This window comes from Melospiza georgiana, chromosome 6 (assembly GCF_028018845.1).
Source record: "Melospiza georgiana isolate bMelGeo1 chromosome 6, bMelGeo1.pri, whole genome shotgun sequence".
Taxonomy (NCBI): Eukaryota; Metazoa; Chordata; class Aves; order Passeriformes; family Passerellidae; genus Melospiza; species Melospiza georgiana.
Window position 1 is genome coordinate 26,460,283 of NC_080435.1, and position 18,465 is coordinate 26,478,747.

At 40.5% G+C, this 18,465-nt stretch overlaps 1 protein-coding gene across 2 annotated transcripts in view; it reads right to left on the reverse strand.

Moving 5' to 3' along the window:
• Window positions 1–2,960: 2,960 nt before the first annotated feature.
• The window catches only part of MICAL2 (microtubule associated monooxygenase, calponin and LIM domain containing 2), a 51,901-nt gene continuing 36,396 nt past the window's right edge, over window positions 2,961–18,465 (reverse strand). Inside the window, exons 17-25 of one of the 2 annotated variants that reach the window (XM_058025966.1) lie at window positions 17,620–17,838; window positions 17,316–17,417; window positions 16,589–16,717; window positions 10,955–11,053; window positions 8,919–9,105; window positions 7,754–7,842; window positions 7,329–7,428; window positions 4,421–4,478; window positions 2,961–3,114 (exon numbers count right to left, since the gene is read on the reverse strand). In XM_058025966.1, the coding sequence (XP_057881949.1) occupies window positions 4,438–4,478; window positions 7,329–7,428; window positions 7,754–7,842; window positions 8,919–9,105; window positions 10,955–11,053; window positions 16,589–16,717; window positions 17,316–17,417; window positions 17,620–17,838 (966 nt within the window). In that variant the 3' untranslated portion in view covers window positions 2,961–3,114; window positions 4,421–4,437. Of the gene's footprint in view, window positions 3,115–4,420; window positions 4,479–6,926; window positions 7,429–7,753; window positions 7,843–8,918; window positions 9,106–10,954; window positions 11,054–16,588; window positions 16,718–17,315; window positions 17,418–17,619; window positions 17,839–18,465 lie in introns of those variants that run through there. The other variant, XM_058025965.1, reaches the window with a different exon arrangement.

Below are 18,465 nucleotides of genomic sequence, written 5' to 3' on the forward strand. Positions count from 1 at the left end.
TTGGAGCTCTCAGAGCCAGCCAGAGACTCCCATGATTTTTTAATGCATCTGAGGGCACAGTGCAAGTATATGTGCCAATATAAACTGAACAAAAATTAACAAAGGAGAAAAAAAAAAAACAACTTAGAGGAAACCTATTAGATATACTGAATAACTGAATATGTGTCTTTAGGAAAAATTGATTCTCAAACAAAACCTGCTATGATAGCATACTACTTCTATCACTTTAGAGTAAATATATATTTAATTAGAGCAATCTGTGTTAGTCTGGTATATTAAGGCATGTATTAGTTATGAATTTGGAGTGCAGCAACACCACTTTCAGTTTCCAGTGTCCTTCAAAATAGTATTTTTGGACACAGATTCAAAGCACTAAAAACCTTAAAACAAAGACATGAGTGAATGAATACCTGCAGAACAAATGCTGAAATGGCAAATTCAATAATATGGCAACACAGAAATTTCATCATTTCACATTTCAAAAAAACAGTTCAGAAATTCCATCCATTTCAAACAAGTTTGGAGCCCACCACCTAATGAGATTAAAGCCTCACTTCTTTTATGTGAGCACAGCTCATGAAGTAAAGGAAAGAGACTTGGGGAAATATTTACATGACTAATATGTATACCTGCATCAGGCATTGATACATAACGTCTTCTTATCTTCAGTGACATGATCTTTCAGGCAAAAAAAAAAATCAAGTCATCTGCAAACATATCATGTCTTTGAAAACATAAATATTAATGCAGAACTCAGTGCATTTCAAAACTCAGTGTTTTGATTGGAATGTGAGGAATGAGTGAGCCAGAAGTGAATTAAAGCCAATTATAGTAACTAATTGCCACAATGCTGTGGAAAAATGCAGATCATAGTCTTTGCTTGAGGTTGGAAGACACACAGAAGCAACTTTCACTGGCATTTTACAGCTGTAGTAATTTAGAAGAAACTCAGAGGAGCAGAAATTACTCTTCTTGGTAATGAAAGGCTGGTGTTTGAATTTGAGCAATTTTGAGAAGTTTTGTCTGTATTCTTCTATTCAAATCAAGTATGTTTAACACCTGCAAGATCTTTTTAATTTTAAAGGCTTAGCACAATTATAATAAAGGTGGGTTACCTTTAGTGGATGCTGACATGTTTGATTTTCATTAACAGACACCTAGGCAGTTAATGCTGCTTGGCTTTGAGGATGAAAGGCTAGCCTGGCTTTTCAAAAAAAGAAAAGGCTCTGCAGAGAACTCCAGGGCACAGCAGGAGGAAGATCCAGGTCTCCTGCTCACACAGCAAGAGAAGCAGTCCCAAACCAGCTTGTTACATTCACACAGCCCTTAACCCACCAGGCTCTCCCTTCAGCAACACCACCAGCAGCAAAACAGGGAATGTGTGGTTTTATTGTGTAATAATTTGGACCAAGAGCGAGGGAACCAAGACAAACATCCTCCTCTCACGCTGATCACTTTGTCTGTTTTATCTCTTATCCATACACTGTGTCCTGCCTTGCCCACAAGTGCATGGGCTGTCTCCTGCAAGGTGATGCCCCTGCTGACAGGATAGCCTGTGATGTGACTGCCTGGGCCTCCTGCACCTCTGGGAGAATAAACCCAGGCTCTAACGTCACCCCAGTTCCAAGTTACTGCACCGATATTTTAGCAGGAATGAGCGAAACTTTATGAGAACAGCATGAACAGCTGATGCCTCTCAACGCTTCAGTGCCACACAAATCATCACCTTCTGCAGGCAAAAATGCTCTTCTGATGTTTCCCTGTCACTGCCTCGGCCTAAAACTGTAAACTGTGCAGAGAGCGAATTCAGTTTTACCCCAATTGCTTTGTCTGATACAATCAAGTGCCAAGGATTGTCCTCAGTGCCATTTGTTGCCCCATGTTTTCATAATGGATATCATCTTCCCCTCAGACAGCAAACTTTTAACTGAGCCTGGTGGCTTTTCCTTTGGCAGGGAAGATGGAAGAGTTCATTGAGAATAATATTTGCTCTTCTTTGGCAATGATGTTGTCTTTAGCAACAATTTTTAAAAAAATAATTTCTGTCATTCAAACAACCCCAGTGAGGTTCAGTTTTAATTCATTAAAAAAAAAATAAAACCACACAATCTTTCCATTAAAGTCTTGGGACTATTCTTTCTGGGATTTGTTTGTTTTCCGTTTGTTTGTTTTGGTTTTTTTTCTTGAAATGCAAAGGAAGAGATTATAGCTTAAGAATTGCAGAGTAAGCAAAAGAAAGAAAATGAAGGGGAGGAAGACTTAGGAAAGTTCTTTTGGAGAACCTGTTGTTTAAAAAGAATTCCACCACCAGCTTAAAATACAAAAATTAAAATAAAATTTTAAAAGAGTAATTAAATAAAGCAAGGCAACTGTTAACAGGCAATGGGTCACCACCAGCTTCAGCTTCCAGAGGTCCAGCAGGTACTGGGAAGAGCACTCCAGAGCGAGTAGCAAAGGTAAAGATTTATCCTGGGTTATTGCCTGCTTTTCCCGAACACAACAAAAAACCCAAACACATTAACTTATTACCTTTATGACATATGTTAATATGTAAAATAGCAGTGTAAGGAAAGGTAGCAGAGGCCAAAGAGGGGAGGACAGCGCTGTTTGTGTGTGCCCCATGCCCACCAACACCAGCTCCTCATCCCCAGGAAGGGTGAATCCCAGCACCAGTCACCCTGGCCAACTCCTCAGGGACCTTGATGTGCATCACAAGGGACACACATGCAATGACACCACCACAGGGAAACTCTGGGGCCTCTGCTCGGGCCACAAGCAGGGTAACACCACAGCATCCACCACAAGAGGAAGGTGCAAACCCAGCGTGAAGTCACTACTAAGTCTCTGAACCCAGGAAATCTTTATAAAAGGAAGAGATGAAACAAGGAGACTTATAAAGAACTACATTTATTTTTGTTTACAGCAGATATCATAAATAAAGCTAAAACAATTTTCACCATGTGCAAAATACAGAATTTCCATGTGAAAATTTAAATACAGAGTTAAAAACTATTTAATAAAAATATTCAGTTAAGATTATAAAGTAAAATGAAGACAGAAGATTTAGGAAGAGAAGGACAGAATCTTCACTGAGCAGGAAGAGCAAGGAAGACTCTGCAACAGAGAGTAAAAAACACAGCAATAGGAAGGGTTTGAAATGGCAGACCTTTATGTCATGACCTTCATATTAAAGCATGCTGAGCTTTGTAACAACCCACTGCAGCCCTGAAATACACTGGGAGTCACATCCCAGCCATTTGTGCAGGAAATGACGTTTGAAACACTGAGAGATTCTGTGTGGGCACAGCATGGGGACTTTCAGAGCCATCAAGTCATTTTAGGATACCCACACAAATAAATACAAGTGGCTGAGTCGTGCAAATGTACAGACCAGCAAGATAAGAGCTCTGGCCCTGCTGCCTTCCACATTCCTGGCTGAGGTGTGTGAAATGGAGTAGATGGCAGAGGATGTTTGGCCCCTCCTAAAACTGCTCCTAAGATCAATTCCCAAAGGCCCTTCCTTCCCTTTGAGAGGGGTCCTTGGCAGGGACAGCTGGGTTATGACCACATCAGCCAGACCCTCAGTGTACTTGCTGGTCACCCTGAGCCCTTGGGTCTTGCTGGGAATCATTTCCCCTTCTAGACTGTCACCTGTACAAACTGAACCTTATGTAAAAAATTCATACAAAACAATGGTGGGAGTTGGTCATGGAGAGGGGAGCAGCAAGAGAAACCAAATCATCAGAGTGCCAGGCAAGGCCCAGGCAATAAAACCACCCAAACCAAAGCACTCTGGCATGTTGGTAGTTCAGCCTGAGAACTACATGCACTTTTAACTTATTACCTTTATGACATACGTTAATATGTAAAATAACAGTCAATTTTAGGCCTGTCTACAATGTCACTTGGGGTAGAAGACTAGAACTTGCATAGTTTAGGCTACTTTGCCTACAGAACCTTTTACACCACACTTTTCCAGTAGGAAAGCAGGGAAGTGCTCAGACACTGCTTGCTCATTGGGTGTGTGAGCTCAGTGCAAATAGGTGCTCATGTTAACCCAGAGAATCAGCTGGGCAATCACACCCTGACCTTATTACAGATCTTTCCTTCAGTTCTATGAAAGAAATAAGGCTTTAACAAGTTCTTTCAAGAAACCCTCTACTGCCTAACTTACCTTAAAGGCACAGGGAAGCGCACATGCACAGACACAGAGAGAAAAACATTACTTTTTCTAGAACTGTGAACTCAGCAACAGGTTAAATAATCATGCCAAAGCTCTATTAATATACCAGACACACAGATTGCTTCAACAGTTAAAAAAAAAAAAACAAAAAAAAACAAACCAAGAACACACAATGAAATGCTTTCAAACAACAGGGTTAGTCATGTAATTTTGGATTGGAACTGGAAAAAAAATCACCTGAGAGCAGAAAGGCTTCAGCCAGTGAGCGGGTGCAGCACCGGAATGTTGAATTGGACTAAAAGCAATGAGGGAGATTGGCAGAGAAGACAGCAGGGAAGAAAACACAGAACTTCACTTGGTTATGTAGGAAAGCATCAGGAAGATTACATAGGTACAAAGAATAACTGGCCAAAATGGAACTGCCTTTTTTCATTTAATTATCAACGAGGACAAGCAGGTATGAGTATTACTAGCACAACAGTAAGATGAAGAAGTAAAAAAATTGAGCAATTGGAGTAATACCAATAAAATAACCCTCCCAACAGAATCATCTGCAAAATCCCAGTGGAATATGCATGGCAATTAAGATTCCTCAGGAAAACATTTTCATTACACAAGTTCCTGAACTCTGCTGTGGAAATGTAGGGATTTATGCCCCATTATACAAATCTATACAAAATCAATACCATATTTTAATTTGTTTTTAATCTTATTTTTATACTTTCTACTAGTAAGATTCATTTGGTTTAAGTTCATTGGCCAGAGATTCCAAGTTTCTTGGAAATCTTCTACATTTTCTACAAAAACTTTTGTAAATCACCATTTTCCCTACGTTTACCATTATGATCTCTCTGCCATAGTAAACAGCAGGAGAAAACTTTAGGAAGAAGTGTTCCTAAAGACTCTCCTATTGACAAACTGAAACCAAAATTGATAGCAGCCCAAATTTGAAAACTCAACTGCCCAGCAGTTTGCTGTGCTGCAGGAGTAACTACACTGCAGACTGCCTCCTTTTTAGGGTGAAACAGTTTCTATCATTAGAAAAATTATTAAAGAGAGTGCAGTGTTTCCAGGTCAGGTTTTTTAAGTACTGTAAGAAAGGTACAGATACATTACATATATACAGATGGCCACCATGTAACTGTAATTATTGCTGTGTCCACTCAATGTCATAGCAAAGTTTGGCTGAATACATGTTTGAGCATTAAAGGCAATTTTTGTCAAAGGAATGCTACCTTATATCTAATAATTTTCTTCAAGCACTTTTTCAAGTTCTGTGCATAAAAATAACATTTTTTACCCCAAAATACATAACCACTCTAAAATGTGAAAAGCTCATCCTCATAGTTTAAAGAAAGTCAAACTATCTAGTAGGAATATCCAGTTTGCCATTTATTTTAAACAGCAGACACATTTCCTTTTCATACCTAAGAGGCAAAACAATTCAAATCATCTTTTCCCACATTATAGCAAATCAAATCAAATCAAAACAACAAACCCCAAGGCCTGCCAGCCCATAGGCAGCACTGTCATTTGGGACCACTGGCAGGTGATCCTCAGTTTTGGTACTAACTGAATGCAACAGTATTTCCTATTGTTTATGCCACATTCTTCTGGCTACAAATAAATGCTACAGACGCTTTTCATTTTAGGCTACACATATTAGATTTACCTATTTCCTGGTAAACTTCTGAATATAAAGAAGTACTTGAAAGGCAGGGAGCATGCTTACCTCGCTGGCTAACTAGGCTGAAAGTAATGAGCATTGGGATGTCACTGTGTCCTTGCTGCTTAACAGATTAAGGCAGACCACCTGATTAAGGCTGAGGGACATCTGAAAGAAATGTACTCATCTGCTGCTCCAGATAATACAATTTCACCTTTCTGCCACTAGGTGCACACGTTGAAATGAATTACCCAAGTAAGAAGTTATCACCTAGGAATACATTTTTTGGCTTTTGATGTTTGTTCTAAACCTGCATTTTTAAAAAATTCCAAAAGAGACTGGGAGCAGTGCCTGCACAGAGGCACAACAGGAGTGACTTCACTTACAGAGGAGTGCTCCATAAATTGATATGCCTCATATCAGCCACCAAATGAGGAAGCCTTGACTTGAGGAATGTTCAGTCTACTTCTTTCTACCAGTTTCTTTGACTTAAAATTTCAATCAAGTCTTCACTCAACTATCATTTGCTCTTCAAATTTATTGAAAAACTTCAAATAAATTAGTAGAACAGATAGTACCCACTATCAACAAAAGGTATCCATCACATGTAAAGCAATGTAAAAGGCATTTGACTTGGAGCAATGTGAATTATGTACACTATCTTTTTGAAACATATTAACGCAAGTAAAAATCTCATAACCTAGAGCAAAGATGAAAGCAAGAAGAAAAAAAAGCTACGTGCTTTACTCAGGTTTCAAATCTCAGCCATTTGTCAGAAATATTCCTGAAAGAACAGACATTTTTTCATGGTCTAACTGAAAAAAGAAAAAAATAAGCTGGGGAGAATAGGAGGAAAAATGGTTTCAAAATGTACCATCTTCTCCAACAGTCTGATCACAGAAAATAACAGGGAGGAAAATAATCTAGAAAATATCCTTCATATGACTCCATGTTCTGGAAATGTGTTTGGACACTGTCCTTCATGCTCTAACATACAGTACATTTTGTGTTGAAAATTTCAATTGTACCTCGCTTCTATCAGAAGGAATCCACCATTCAATGAAGTCACGCGTCACATTGCACGAAGAGCAAAAACAAAGCCCTCCAAACCAAAATTTCCCCTCGAGAAAATAGCCAGGCTGTTAATTTTGAAAATTTGAAAGGCACAACTGAGCAAGACACGCGGAAAGATTCAAACCCTACAGAATCTTTTCACCCATTCAAGTATGTTTTCAAGTGATAGCTCTGCTTCCCGGTACATGTGAGTGAGTACCTCTAGGAGAGCGCAGAGGAGTGGCACCCCAAGGCTCAAGAGTTCGTACAGGTAGGTATAGTTATATGCATTGTCCCTGAAATGGAGGTGGGTAGCGTGCAGGACACCATGCATCCAGTTAGACAGGCGGCTGGGAATGTCAAGCAGATCCCTGGTCACCCGCAGGGGCCAGCTTAGCGTGCCCCCTAAGAAGGAAGTCAGGATACCTGGGGACCTGTCCTCTGGACTGCTAGCAGTGGACAAACTGCTTTCTGTGGTGATCTCTGTGGGTTTGGCTTCCACTTTCTTCCACGCGTCTATCGCCTCCTTAGGAAAAGCAGTAATAAAATAAAAAGTGTTAAATGTGTTTCTAAAGTATGTAAGTCCAGTTTCTGCTACTGTCTTCAAGTCTTTACATACATTTTCATTTCCAGTTGCTCCGAAGTTCAACTTTACTTTGCATAGAAAAGCTAAATTCCATTGAGAACCAGATTATTATTAGATATGCTAAGCTCACAGAAGGAGGAGGTTTGTATTTCAGCACTGATTTTCCTGCACATGAGGTAGAAAACATCCACACACACACATGTATTTCACTCTGCCCCAGATAAAGGTGCCTCAGCATTGCACTGACAATAAAATCTTTCCATACCTTTCCATGGATCTGTATTGTTGCCCTTCTCTTTCTGTGTTTCGTACTGATTTTGCAGTGTGTAAAATGAGGTTTACAGTAAAATTTACCTACAAGAGGGAAAAATCATCAGTTACAGGATATGTTATCTATACATATATGGAGTGAAAAAATCACAGTTGCATCTATTAAAAAAATGAAACCAGGATAATGAACAGTTGGGTGGCAAAAGGAAAGGGAAACCTGGCACTGATTCTGACTAACAGCTCTGAATAGGTTTCTTTTACAGATTTGCACATTAGTTCAGCAACACAAGGTCACTTATCTACCTCTCAGGTATAACATTAATAAACAGCAAAAAAACAACATCCCATAAATACAAAGTTACAAACCAACACAAGACATCAAGCAGGAAAAAAAAGAGGTCAATAATCTGCTCAAAAGACATCTTTTCAGAATCTCCACACTTAAAAAGAAAAAGAACCACTTTGACCTTGAATCTTTAGTATTTTTACAGAGGGAGATCAGGTTAATACTCTGATCTACTCAAGTACTTTGGAAGAGACAAGGGAATTTCAATTCAGTTTGATAATTCCATTCCAAACTTTAAAAGAAAAAAAAAAAAAGAAAAAAGAAGGAAACCCCCAGGATTTAGGTGGGATGAAGCACCCAAGATCTGAACCTCTTGTTCTACAGCAGCCTGGAATAAATCACACTGTGCTTGGTCAGTCCTACTGCTTTCAACTCCTGACCATAACACTGTAACAGAAATAACCTACATTCCCTGCATCCATGTAAATCTGCCACTGTTATGGCTTGTCCTTATAGATCATCTTATTTAATGGCCAGCTTTAAACGGAGATAAGAATAACTTTATATTATTGGAGAAACCTCACCCCTTTTTTCCCCCCTTACTCTGACCTGTGATTTGACAAATTGCATTTTGGTTACTCAACTTATTTTCCACTGAGGATTTCTTCATTTACAGCTCAGGTCTGTCATAACTCAACTCTTCTGAAAAACTAGGACTGCATGTACAAGGACTCAAAGATCAGCAGGGACACAAACAGCACACTTGGCAGACCTCCTCCTGACCGTGCTACCAGGACAGACCTTTCTCCTTAGTTCCAGCAAGAGCACCAATCTCAGACATTTCAAAATACTCCCAAAATAGCTCCTCCATTACCTTCTTCAACATCAAAGGCATAAATTCCTAAGCGGAGTGTTGTAGAACAGATTTCACACTTGAAGCACTCCCTGTGAAAGAAGTGGCCCTCTGCACTCAGCCTCTCCATGACATAGACCCGTTTCTTGCAGAAATAGCAGATGTCACTGCCCCCGATGGACTTGGGGAATTCTTTTCGCAGAGAACCCTGTTCAAAGATAAAAACAGAACATAAAGCTGTGGCTCCACACCCAGATATAAATCCTTATGAAAGGGGCAGCTGCTTTAGCTTCTTGAACGGTTGTACAGCACCCTCCAAGCAAAATTACAGTACGCATCAGTCAGCTTTTTAATTACTCATTATTGCAATTCTGTGGGTTTATGCAAAAATTAATAAATCAGACATCACAAGGACTTTAAAGGGGTGACTTTGATGCTGGACTTGCATCCAGTTTCCCTCTGGGAGTCCACCAACATTTTGATTACTCAGGTCCAAGAGCAGCATCATCCCTGAGTGCTCCCTCATCACCCTGCACCGTCCTGGCTCCAGGACTCGTGTCTCTCTCAGAAGGGGAAGACACACCTCACCAGCCCCAAATAGCAGACTTGCATCTGCAGCCAAGCAAAAAAACACCCTGAACTCAGTTCAGACACAATCTGGAGGAAAATGCAGGCTTGTGCTTTAAGTTCCAGGAGGAAAAGCAGTCTTCAAACACTCCATCCTTCCCATGGCCACAGTCGTGCCTCCCCTCTCAGCCGTGCTCCTCCTGAGACCACAGCCCAACCTGGGGCTTGGTTAGCTTTAAAAATCACTTGGTTTCCTACCATACACATTCAGAACATTTTTAATGCATTCAAAATACAATCCATATTAACCACACAAAACTATTTTGAAAGTTTGCTGCAATTAGGCTGGTAATGAACATTCTTTAATTGCCACAAATTTCATCCCCTCTTACATACACATGCAAAAGGTACAGAAAAGTGAACTAGAAATTGATTAGATGCCACTGGACTTCCCTTTTCTTATTAGAGGCAGGTATGAGGGTGTTACTTTGCATTACGGTATTATAGTTGGTACAGGTGAGCATGCTGTGCCTGCCATGTCGTCCATCACCACCTCCCTCCCCTTCCACTACCCCTGCTGCCACAGGAGAGCTACCACATGTGGCATGGAGGAGGAAAGGTCCAAGGCACATTCAGACAGTAGCACACAGTCCACACAACTCATCTTCCATTTGTGAGCAAAAGGCAGCCTTGGAACAATTTTTTAATGTTAAGTAGAACTCACAAATGTCGTTGTCACGTATTCTTGTGCTTAAAAGTTGAGAATTCTATTCCACATCTGCCATTAGTAATCCATTTTGCTCTGATGGATCATTTTAGAGCATGAATCCTTCCAAACAAACAACCATGCAAATGGAAAACCACACAGATGTGCTTTTAAAAGCATGGTGTTAATAGATCAGATAGTTACAGTGAAGCTGAAACAACTGAGTTTAGTGCTGGCTGGTAAGTAAAGTGTCATCAGCACAACACAACACCTTACTTGGCTTCCCAGTACCTGACAGCCCTGAGTGGTGGAGGCAGCAGATGGAAAGTGAGGAATGGGGCAAGAACCTGCAGCTCTGTCCAGAGACCGCTTCTGAATTCAAATTCAACACAGAAGAGTGTCAGAGTTGAGAAACAGCCCTCTCCAAAAGGAGGCACAGTGATTCAGCACTCGAGTGTTAAAAATAACTGCATAAGCATGTACTGCACAAAACTTTCCTTAGAAGCCACCCTGAGTAATAATTGTCTTCTGTTACTAATTCTACAGTAATTACATTTAATAAAAGCCTCCTGAAGTTTTAATTCAGTAACAGAAATAGAAATAGAAGATGTGGAGAGCAACATTTCCATCAGCACATTGTGCTGATGTGCACTTGATTCTTTCATAAAGTGTTAGACATTTCATAAGGCTTCAAGTGCTCCACATCTGGGGTCTTAATCAGGATGGCATTCTGGGAACATTACTCTTAAGTCAAGTTACTGTTTCTTTGCGGGTTTAGTCTTACCAGTTCAAGCTGTGGCTTGGGTCTGTGATCATTCACATATAGATTTACAAGAACTTCAGCCACAGCTCCAATTGCACGTGAGACCTTTCCTACAGTCATCTAACCAGGAAAGGGAGGAAGATGAAGAATAGAAGGAAGAGCTTTAGTTACCCTTGAAAGAGAATTTAAAGACAAAAAAGGACAAGAATGATTTGGGCACATGCAAACATCAATACAGGGAGGCAGGAGAAAGAGCAGAGGGGAAGCCCAGCAGAGCACAAGCATGTCCATGCGTGACCAGCGTGGGGCCACAGAAGGCTTCTGTGCAGCCCACAGACTTTTCCCTGAGGATGATCCTGATGGGAACAAATGCTTCTCCTCACGGCTTCCTGCTGTGTCCATGAAAGGCTGAGCTGGGAGCCACTGCATGGCTATCTGAGCTGGACGTTCTGACATTAAAAAAACCCCTATTGTTCACTTCAACTTCTCTGGGACTTGGTTATAACATTTCAGAACAGAGGGTGGGATTGAACTCCATATTAACACTCCCCAAACTGTGACATTTCAGGGAACATTCTATGAAAATGTATGAACCAAGTCCCACACAGAAATGTTTTGTTGGCGCTCACAGGGCAATCATTTGCCCTCTCCCCAGTGACTCATGGCAATGCCAGGGAAGACTGGAGAAACCACGCTCATGAGAGGGAAACTTCTCCTTTAATCTGCTTCATCACACTGCTGCAGCCATGAAAATTAGGCTGTTTTTAACCAAATGCATCAATCAGGCCTGCAAGAAGACAGCAGTGGCTTAGGCTGTGCCTTCAAAAGCTCAGTAGAGAGACCAATGACTGCATGGTGTGTGCTTCCCTGCCCAAACCCCTGCCTGGGCACTGGAACAAGGGAAAAGGGTATGTGCATGGGTGTGCAAGGGGCAGCAAGCAGGCAGGTACTCTGCTTCTGGAAAACAGACAGTAAAGGCTTCACAGATTCACAGAAATATCTTCTGCTCTAAATCAAATTTCCTGTATTGATTGGGATTCCAGCTTTCTAGTCAATGTAAGGTCCCACAGCCTCCCTGGCAGCAAATGCAGCAAGGGCCATCCTGGTCTGGCCAGGGGTCTGGTACTCTGCTTCTGAACTCAGGGCACTGCTTTTTTCCATGAGGACAGATACATGACATCATATCTAACACTCCTTTTGCCTCTCACAGAGCCCAGATCTCAAAGAAGTCACCCTCTTCTCAGTGAAATAATTTGTCTACTGCCACCACACCAAGTCCTGCTAACTGAAGGTCTTAAAGTACCAGAGAGTTACCATGAAGAAAGGAAAAAATATAAATGCAACGGTATTTGGAATACTTTAAAACAATTTTAAAGCATTTTTGATCAAGTTTAAAAACATTTATAATGCACTGTGGGTGTGTTTTCAAAAATTATTAGGGATTAAAAAATTCAAGGGAGTATGTCCAACCCTTTACAGCTCCCCTTATCTTTTGAGAGTTATCTCATAATTAACTTGATGTCCAGGCAGGTATAAAATATACACATTAAGACTACAAAGGCTATTTAAGGGACAAATTTCTTTCCTGTTTGGTTTTAGTTAGTATAAAAAGACTTAAAAATATTATTCAGTATCTGGACAACTTGTGGGTAACAACTGCAAAGTGAACTGCTAATTTCATACCACAACACTGTCCCAAGTGGCACATCAATTTATAAACCCCTACAAGAAGTGCTACTTGCTACTACAGGAAAACTATGCTCCTTTGATGTTCCTTTGATTTTTTTTTTTTTAAGAACATGGAACAAAAAAAAAATTTCCTCCCCAAATTCTGCACCTGTGAATATCCAGAGCCATTTCCAGGCCATGTTGTACATGTACAAGTAATATACATGTAAATGTACAAGTTCTTGTCCACAAGATCCAAGGTAAAAGAAAGTGTTCAAAGTCAGTTGAAGCAGAAAGTTTTCCTTGAACTAGATAAATACTGGAGCAATCAGTTAAATAACAAGGTTGTGCTTGAATTTCAGGAAAAGTATCCTTGAGCCTGAACTACACCTTGAAATTCTTCAGGTTGGCTGATTTCTGTTCTCCGTCCATTGGAACAACCTATGTCAACATTAAAGCAGTCAAAACAAAACAAAAAAAAAAAAAAGCATGTTTATACACACTTTAAAAATGCTATTAAAAGGAAATGTTCCTATAACAAATGTGAATTCACATTCCAAGTAAAAGCAAGTGAGTTCTCACTTTAATTTAGCAACAATGCCCTTAAAACCATGCTTTAACTTTTGGTCAGCCCTGACTTGGTCAGGCAAGAGATGTTTTGTTGTACATCCCTTCCAACAGAACTACTCTGCTCTGCTCCAGTGCCACTCAGTCACCAAACAGAAGCATCAGGGCAGGATGAGGATCCATCAGGGCAGCCCCAAGGGCACCTGCCACCCTCAGAGACACCAGAGAATGTCCTCAGTGCCCCTGAGGCTGCTGCTCTACTGAAGGCACACACAGCTTTGTAATGTTCCATGCACTGTCTGCATGGAACAGGCTCCTGCTCACAGCTCAGGCAGCTTTAAAGCCCTGGCTGAACAAGAATCCTGAAGAGTTACCTTACATGGTGAATTTCAGGCAACAAGCAGAAGACACTTAAGAATCCCAAGAGTTTGTGATTTCCTCAGACCATTGAGCTACAGTGGCACACTGCTTTTCAGCAGGTTGACCAGGGTGGTTATTGCCATGGGAAGAGAAAGCTGCCTTCTGTATTTCCCTGTGTTATTATTCAGAACTGCACAGCCAGCCAAGTAAGCCTCAGTAGCATTCTCATAAAACAAAGGAACTATGCTCTCTGCCTCCAACAGCATACAATGCTTTCCCTTTGTTCTTTCATATCCTTAATGATTTTCCTGGTCTTATTTTGCTTTGAGGGTGATTTATTTACTTTGTGTACAAGCTGCTACGTGTATTTTCCCTCTGAGATAAACAACATTTGAGTAATAAGTTACTGTGTGTAGGAAACACCCCAGCCCTGCTTACTGCTGGCAATTAGAGTCACGTCACTGAAGGGAAGTTGTCGGTCCAAGCTCTGCAGGGAGTAAATTGATTGCAAAAACTTCCCAGTTCTTACAACACACGGTGAGGACTCACTCATGCAAAGCTCAGATGAACAGTGTTTTCTGAAGGTCAATCCAACCTTGAGCAGAAAACAGGAATAACCAAAGCCCAGCCTGTAATGTAATATATGCTAACTCATTATTCTAGCTACGTGAATTTTGACAGCTGATTGAAGCTAGAAGGTACTTTTGATTACTATTGACATATTGCACACAGAAGGTAATTCTTACTAAGTTGTAATGACTGTGTGTCTTGAAAGAAACAATACAGTCCCACAGTCTTCTTTTCAAGTGCTCCTTGCAGGACTTAAATAACAAGTTTCTGTAATTAGAGAGTATGATTTCATAGCCACCCTTTTCAATAACTATGTCCCCATAACTAACACTGTTCCAAGCAAAACTGAACAGGTGCAATGGTTTCTCATGTCTGGTAACAACCTCAGAACTCACCTGAAATTTAAATGACAGCACTAGCTATTTAAAACCATGGGAGGGTGCTGATATTTATAGGTCATACATCATGAAGCCTTACAGAACTCTGAACACTTCTATTACCTTCTGTCTGTGCCGGGGAAAAAAACAGAAACACTGACAGCAACACACAGCAGATCTTCCTGTTGGTTTATCAATCCCAAACCACTTTCTGATACTGAAGTCTACACTCAGCTAATGATACTTCTCAGAACATAGAGCAGAAATTCACATTTTGAGACCCATAATCCCCCTCCTCAAGATAATGGAGAAATAGGCAGTTCCTGGCATATTCACAGCAGAGGTCCAAACATATTGTTGAACAGCACTTGAAAATGCACACTGTGCATCTGAAATACTGTTGAATTTTTATTTAGATAGCACTGCATATTTAGTCAGTGTTTTATAGAGCAGGATAAAATTTTCACATTCTGAAAAGTGTGCAATCTGTAAGGATAAAACAAAGGGACAACTACTTGACCATGAAAGGGCAGGGACAGATTCTATTACCACCTGTGCCCCTGAAAGGAGGAGCAAAGATCACCTGCTCATTACTAGACCTGCTGTTTAAAAATTCTCCAAAATGCCACACAAAATGCACCACATTTACACCTATGAAATGCATAGTGTACAAGAGGCTGGCAGCCTGTACAACACACGGAGCTGGGTATGCATGCATCAAAATGCTCATGCATGTAGATCTGCCAAAGTGTAAATGCAGGCCTACTTAACCAGCCAAATATTTACCCAGTGAGATGAACGTGTATTTACTGTACTGGTGACAGAACTCGATTTTCTTGCTTCAGCTGAACTGCATTCTACCAGTATCTCTAGAGAGAGCACTTTTCAGCTGAAGTAAGCCCAGCCTGAGTGAAACCAAGTAACAACAAACTATTGCCACACCAAATACAAAGGCAAACTAATCAAGGCAGGCAGTGCACTCTAAACAAAATCCATATTTAAAATATCCAGAAAAAAGATTGGTCAGGACAAAGGTTCTCCAAGAAGTGATGTTAAAATCCCAATGAAATTATTTCTCACAGAGTTCCCATATGATTAAAAGCCTAGTTCTCATATTCTAAAGGGTTTTTCAGATAGCTTGGGTTTGACTTTTGGGGTTTTTTTATTCTCTTTGCAGAGTCACAATAGTCCTCCAAATCAAATGAGCATCAGCTCCCAATCTTTTGGAAACCATGACTTAGCTTAAAACCCATCACATGCTACACCTCTTAGCTCATAAAAATAAGAGGTAAATCCAGGCAAAGGAATTACTTTGAAGCTGAATGAAGGGAATTAGGGGATTACTGCAGCAAGGCACCTGCTGAGCTTGCAGTGTCCTTGAAGGGCCATGTCCCCTGGATTTCCCTGGGGACTGGGAGCCAGGCAGTCACTGCAATGCAGCCCATGAGCATCAGTCTCTGTAGTAAGAACTGAGTATCTCTGACCCAAGTGTCACCTCCTTCTTCCCAAGTATGGATGTTTCCAGAAATTCTGCTGCTACAAAGAAATGTATTCTACCTATTCACTTGCAGAAGCAAGTTTAAAGTACTAATAATTAAACAAACAATAATTAAATGTCTGTATTGGTAAATGCTTGTACAATTCTAAGACATGTCCAGTCTAAGATGGGGTTAAAATAACCACCATTGTGCAGGTTTTCCCCTGCAGAGCAGATGGATATTCTTATGAAAAGAAACATAAATGCCACCCAAAAAAACTAACCAACCCCACAGCACATAGTTTGCTTTATAATGTGAAGCTTTCCTCAGCATGCCTGTGGTATCATCCTACAGCAGATCATTTAAAATAAGCAGCGATGTAAAATTTTCAGAATTGAAGTAAAAAAATGTTAACCATTTGCTTTGTTCTTCAGCTTTTACCTAAGCCATATCTGATGACAACATTTCTCTTACAAACATGCAGAACTAACAACAGCAAAAAAAGGAAAGCTTGATTTAAATGTGAATTACAACCCATACAACAGGTTTGCTGGCTGCACCTTCCATCCAAGCCATTTCTCAAGCAGCTTGAGCACAAGTCTGGGTTTTACATGAAAAATCTCTTAATAGAGTACCTGTTGAGAAGAAACAGCAGAGGAAGCTGAACCAACAGATGATGAAGCAGCAACAGCTGAATGATGAGGTGGAGGGCAAGAGGGAGTTGGGGGCTGAGAATGGGGTAAGCCTTTAGTAGGTAGCTTATTCTGTGTAGAGCAGAAACAGGAGAGTTATCCAAGAGACAGTGACATCAACACAGGTTAAGTTCACAGTCATGCATCAAAAAAAACCAGAAACATAACAATGACAGATCTACTCTTCTTGCTACCTCTGCACAGTAAGGGCCCATGGAAATCATCATGGCATCTTCATGGTAAATGGTATTATTGTACTATTTCTTTAATAGAAATATTCACAGTGGGCAGTAAGGTAAGATAGTACTGGGAGAGAGCATAATGAAATCCAGCAAAAACCAGAGTGCACCAAGTACCATTGCTCAGCAGCTGATCAGAAACTGTGAGCCAGCAGTGTGTGCTTAAGCACAAGACAGTTTATTTGAACACATTTCTCTCCTGCTAAAGCACTCTGATTAGCTTTAGGATTCAGATTGTTTCACCTCAATTGAACTATACAATAATATTTAAACAACACTTCTTACTGGTTTCAGTGGAACCCACATTACTTTTCAGATCCACACAGAATGAAAGGAAGTTAAAACCAAAACTACTTCGATTTCTTTCCCTTCATGAATTCTTATACATCTTCCAAATAAGCAGTTCTTCAGGTGCAAAACTTAAAATTCACCTTTGGAAACTCCATGTATCCAAACATTGAGGCGAGATGTGCTGCTTTCTCTTTAATGTTCTTTTTATGGAATTCCCTATTTGCTATGGTCTGAGCTCTTTTCTGCAGTGACAGCCATGGAAGGACAGCCAAGAAAAGAAAGAGAGAGATTTCAGTTAAAACCACATCCATCAACAAAACACAGAAGTTTGTAGAAAGACATCTTATTGTCTTAATACAACCTACAGTCAACAGAGAACAAGCCAGCAAAACCACAGTACACAGATTATCACAGAGACAGAAAGGAAAAGAAGTTGCTTGTCACCTGTTTCATTTTTTCCTCCAGGTGCTGAAGACGCTCAAGCACTCCAGAAAGTACAAATGCAGCAGAACAGGCAGAGGCGAGATTTTCAGAGGTTTCTGACAGACTGGGCTGGGGATCTGTTTTGTGCACAGTCTTTGCTCTCCTGGCCATATGATCAGAACCATTTAAAGACTGTTTGGGTTCCCTGACCTCGTGCTCACTCCTAGCTACCACCTGAAACTGGGAAACACTTGAAGTGAACAAAACTCTGCTTTCTGCACTACCATGCAGGATATGCAGCTTTTAAGGATGCTTCCGACAGAACGGCGCAGTCATGCACATAACCAGAAATAAAATATTCTCACATCACTCTTTGCACACTGTCTACTGCACTTGTGGTGCTTGTGCACATGCACTGAAATAAATCAGTCCTACACAACTTGTGCAGGCCTTGACATCCTTCTGTACACTTGTGAGCTTTTGTGAGTAACCTTGGACAGCAGCAGTGCAGAAGAACATTTTCCTCTAGGGTTTACAGCAAAGGTTTTGGGTTGGGGTATTTTAGCAGCACATCTGCCTAAAACTAAGCTTGCAATTATATTTATGAGGATTTCAACAGTCATTCCTGTCATAGTTCTAGATGTAGTCTGACCTAAATCAGCATATCATGTATTTCAGATTTAAGGCATTTTTTGAGGAGTTCAGAATGCATCTCTGAATTTGAGTTTTCATATAAAATACGTTCTGATCGGCTGATTTCCATATGCAACACGGATCTCATTTCACTGCAGACTGCTCTTGAAATGCCATTACAGGATGTTTACTTCAATTTAAAACTCTGATGAAAAGTGAGTATCAATACTGTTT